This window comes from Etheostoma cragini, unplaced genomic scaffold, assembly GCF_013103735.1.
Source record: "Etheostoma cragini isolate CJK2018 unplaced genomic scaffold, CSU_Ecrag_1.0 ScbMSFa_2984, whole genome shotgun sequence".
NCBI lineage: Eukaryota > Metazoa > Chordata > Actinopteri > Perciformes > Percidae > Etheostoma > Etheostoma cragini.
In genome coordinates, this window is record NW_023267203.1 from 1 (window position 1) to 3,129 (window position 3,129).

Genomic DNA, 3,129 nt, shown 5'->3' on the forward strand with positions numbered 1-3,129 from the left:
TATATATATATATATATATATATATATATATATATATATATAACTAGTAACTAAAGCTATCAGATGAATGTAGTTGAGTAACTAAAGTAACGCCCTTGATCTGAATACTTCTTCCACTTCTGTTTCATTCTGTCTTTTCTGAAAAATAACATTTAAAACACTTATTTCGACCTCCAGTCCAGCAGGTGTCGGTAAATCCACTCAGTGCGCATGCGCGCAGACACTAACCCGGAAGTGTAACAAGTAAACAAGCGACCAGTGCGCCTCGGAGAGAACTTGCCCGGTTTTTATCTCTAACCCGCCGCTAAGATGTCTAAAATCGAGCTGCTGCGGCTGCTCATCACCCAGCGGCTCACCGCCGCCGCGGAGGAGATCTTCGGGGTGTTCGGGAGAACCATAGCCGAGTACGAGGAGGAGATCTCCCGCTCCAAGCTGGAGATCGACCGCCAGCGGCGGCTGCTCGAGCTCCGCCGGAAGCCGCGGGTCGCGCTCTCTCTGCGGGGGAACAGCTCCGGTGAGTGGCCGCAGGTTGCGTCCTCTCTGCGGGGGAACAGCTCCGGTGAGTGGCCGCAGGTTGCGTCCTCTCTGGGGGGAACAGCTCCGGTGAGTGGCCGCAGATCACGCTCTCTCTGCGGGGGGAGCAGCTCTGGTGAGTGGCCGCAGGTCGCGCTCTCTCTGCGGGGGGAGCAGCTCCGGTGAGTGGCCGCAGGTCGCGCTCTCTCTGCGGGGGGAACAGCTCTGGTGAGTGGGCGCAGATCACGCTCTCTCTGCCCGGGGAGCTGCTCTGGTGAGTGGCCGCTGCGCGACCCGCTGGGGCTGCACACCGTGGAGATATGAAGTGATATATGTTTTTATAGCTGTGTTCTTGGGAAGAAAATAAAGTCAAAAAGAGACAAAAATGTTTGATAAAGTTTCATGCATGTGGAAAAAGCGGAAAAATACTACGTCAAAAAGAGACAAAAACAACCCCAAAATGTTGATAAAAGCTTAAAAACAGTTGTGTATGAAATACATGTGTGTTTATGTTTTTATTTCTATGATTATGGTGAAGAAAATGCGGGCAAAAACCACAAAAACTACGTCAAAAAGAGACAAAGATGTTTTTAAAAACTTAAAAAATGTTGAATAAGCCGTAAAGAACAGGTTTTTATGAAATATATCTGTTTATCTTTTTATTTCTATGGTTCTAGTGAAGAAAGAGACCAAAATGTTTGGATGATGATGATGATAATAATAATAATAATAATAATAATAATAATAATAATAATAATAATAATAATAAAGCTTTGTCTCACAGTGGACTGGAGCTCCGGTCTGGACCTGAACAAACCTCCGTCCATCAAAGAGGAGGAGGAGGAGGAAGAGGAGGAAGAGGATCTGTGGCGGGACGAGACGGGGGGGCACGACGACGTCAAGTTCCTGTTGTTCCGGAGCGGCTGCCATGGCGACGGAGACGGAGACCAGGAGGACACCGGACGCCTGGCGTCCTCGCTCTCGGACCCCGGCGGCCCGGGAGACGACTCTGAGCTGGACGCCCTGCCGGGCCCCTCGGTACGCGTGTGTGTGTGTGTGTGTGTGCGTGTGTGTGTGTGTGTGTGCGTGTGTGCGTGTGTGTGTGTGTGTGTGTGCGTGTGCATGTGCGTGTGCTTGTGCGTGTGCTTGTGCGTGTGTGTGTGTGTGTGCGTGTGCTTGTGCGTGTGCTTGTGCGTGTGTGTGTGTGTGCGTGTGTGTGTGCGTGTGTGTGTGCGTGTGCGTGTGTGTGTGCCCCTTGGTACGCCTGAAACATTATTGCGTAACGGTCTCAGTCAGGTAAAAGCTGAAATGTTTTTCAATTGACTGCTAGCTTAGCTACAAGTTAGCATCAAACACAACAAAGGCTGTCAGTTGAATGGTGTTTTGAGCTAACGCTAGCATAGATAGCTACCACGTTTCTGAAATGATTCCCATCTTCTGTTATAGCGTTAGCACCCTGCTAGCGTTAGCACCCTGCTAGCGTTAGCACCCAGGACACGTTTAGCGTTTGAACCCTCGTGTTGTCTTCCCGTCGACCAACATTTAGTTTTCTACGTTTTACAACAGTTAGATTTCTGGGTCACTTTTCCCAAAGTTTTTTGGGACATTTTTGAAGTTTTTGATGCTTTCTCCGACATTTGTTGTGACCTTTTGAAGTTTTCTAACTTTTCCTTAATTCTTTCTCACTTTTAACAATGTCTTTGTCGATCATTTCTGCGTTTTTTTTGGACATTTCTGTTGTTTTTTTGAAGTTTTTGAAACTTTCTCGGACATCTGTTGTAATAACAGCCAGAAAAACCAAAAGTTGCATTTCAGGACAACACAAGGTGACACATTAGAAATATTAATTAAATAATTAATATTTCTAAATGTGACTTATAGAGACACTTATATTGTTATAATGTCATTTGCATATTGCAATGTTATATTGTTATATGAACGTATTTCTGTTAATCATAATGCAGAATTCTGAACTGTTACAGCTCTACCCGTCGGCCCCGCAGCCCGGCGACCCGGACGAGGACGGCGTCGCGGCGGGTAACGGCGGTCTGGACGACGTCGCCCGCGACGCGGCGGACTCCGAGGCGGTGGACTCGTACATCTGCACCGTCTGCGGCCGGGCGTTCGCCCAGCGCGGCGCCTGGGCCAAACACGTGCAGACGCACCGCAAGGCGGACGCCAAGGCCGACAAGTCGTACACGTGCGACATCTGCGGGAAGAGACTGACGCGCTTCGACGGCTACCAGAAGCACCTGCGCATCCACACCGGCGAGAAGCCGTACTGCTGCGACTGGTGCGGCCGCCGCTTCAGCGACAACTCCAACTACAAACGGCACGTTCGCACGCACGCCGGACAGACGCTGCCGCAGAGCTGAGGCACGGACTACGCATCGTGTAATAACACCCTTTTATTATGTTATAACACCCTTTTATTATTATGTTATAACACCCTTTTATTATTATGTTATAACACCCTTTTATTATGTTATAACAACTAAATTATGTCACAACACATCAGGATGCAATACATTTACACTTTATTATGCTAATAACACACACAGAATGTAACGAGACAATAGTAGTTAAGTTAAAAACATCGATAAAAAGAGTAAAAAG

At 47.8% G+C, this 3,129-nt stretch overlaps 1 protein-coding gene across 1 annotated transcript; it reads left to right on the forward strand.

The window, feature by feature from the left end:
• The first annotated feature begins 202 nt into the window (after positions 1–202).
• On the forward strand, positions 203–2,901 carry LOC117940654 (zinc finger protein 771-like). The gene is made up of 3 exons (XM_034865863.1): positions 203–514; positions 1,298–1,551; positions 2,496–2,901. Exons 1-3 carry the CDS (start codon positions 310–312, stop codon positions 2,886–2,888), a joined length of 852 nt encoding a protein of 283 aa, XP_034721754.1. The 5' UTR covers positions 203–309; the 3' UTR covers positions 2,889–2,901.
• Positions 2,902–3,129: the final 228 nt, after the last annotated feature.

Bases quoted from the DNA above. Each gene is read 5' to 3' on its own strand.
- LOC117940654 (XM_034865863.1), top strand. From the start codon at position 310: ATGTCTAAAATCGAGCTGCTGCGGCTGCTCATCACCCAGCGGCTCACC. The intron at 515-1,297 runs GTGAGTGGCCGC...TTTGTCTCACAG, and splicing joins TCTGCGGGGGAACAGCTCCG to TGGACTGGAGCTCCGGTCTG. The intron at 1,552-2,495 runs GTACGCGTGTGT...GAACTGTTACAG, and splicing joins ACGCCCTGCCGGGCCCCTCG to CTCTACCCGTCGGCCCCGCA.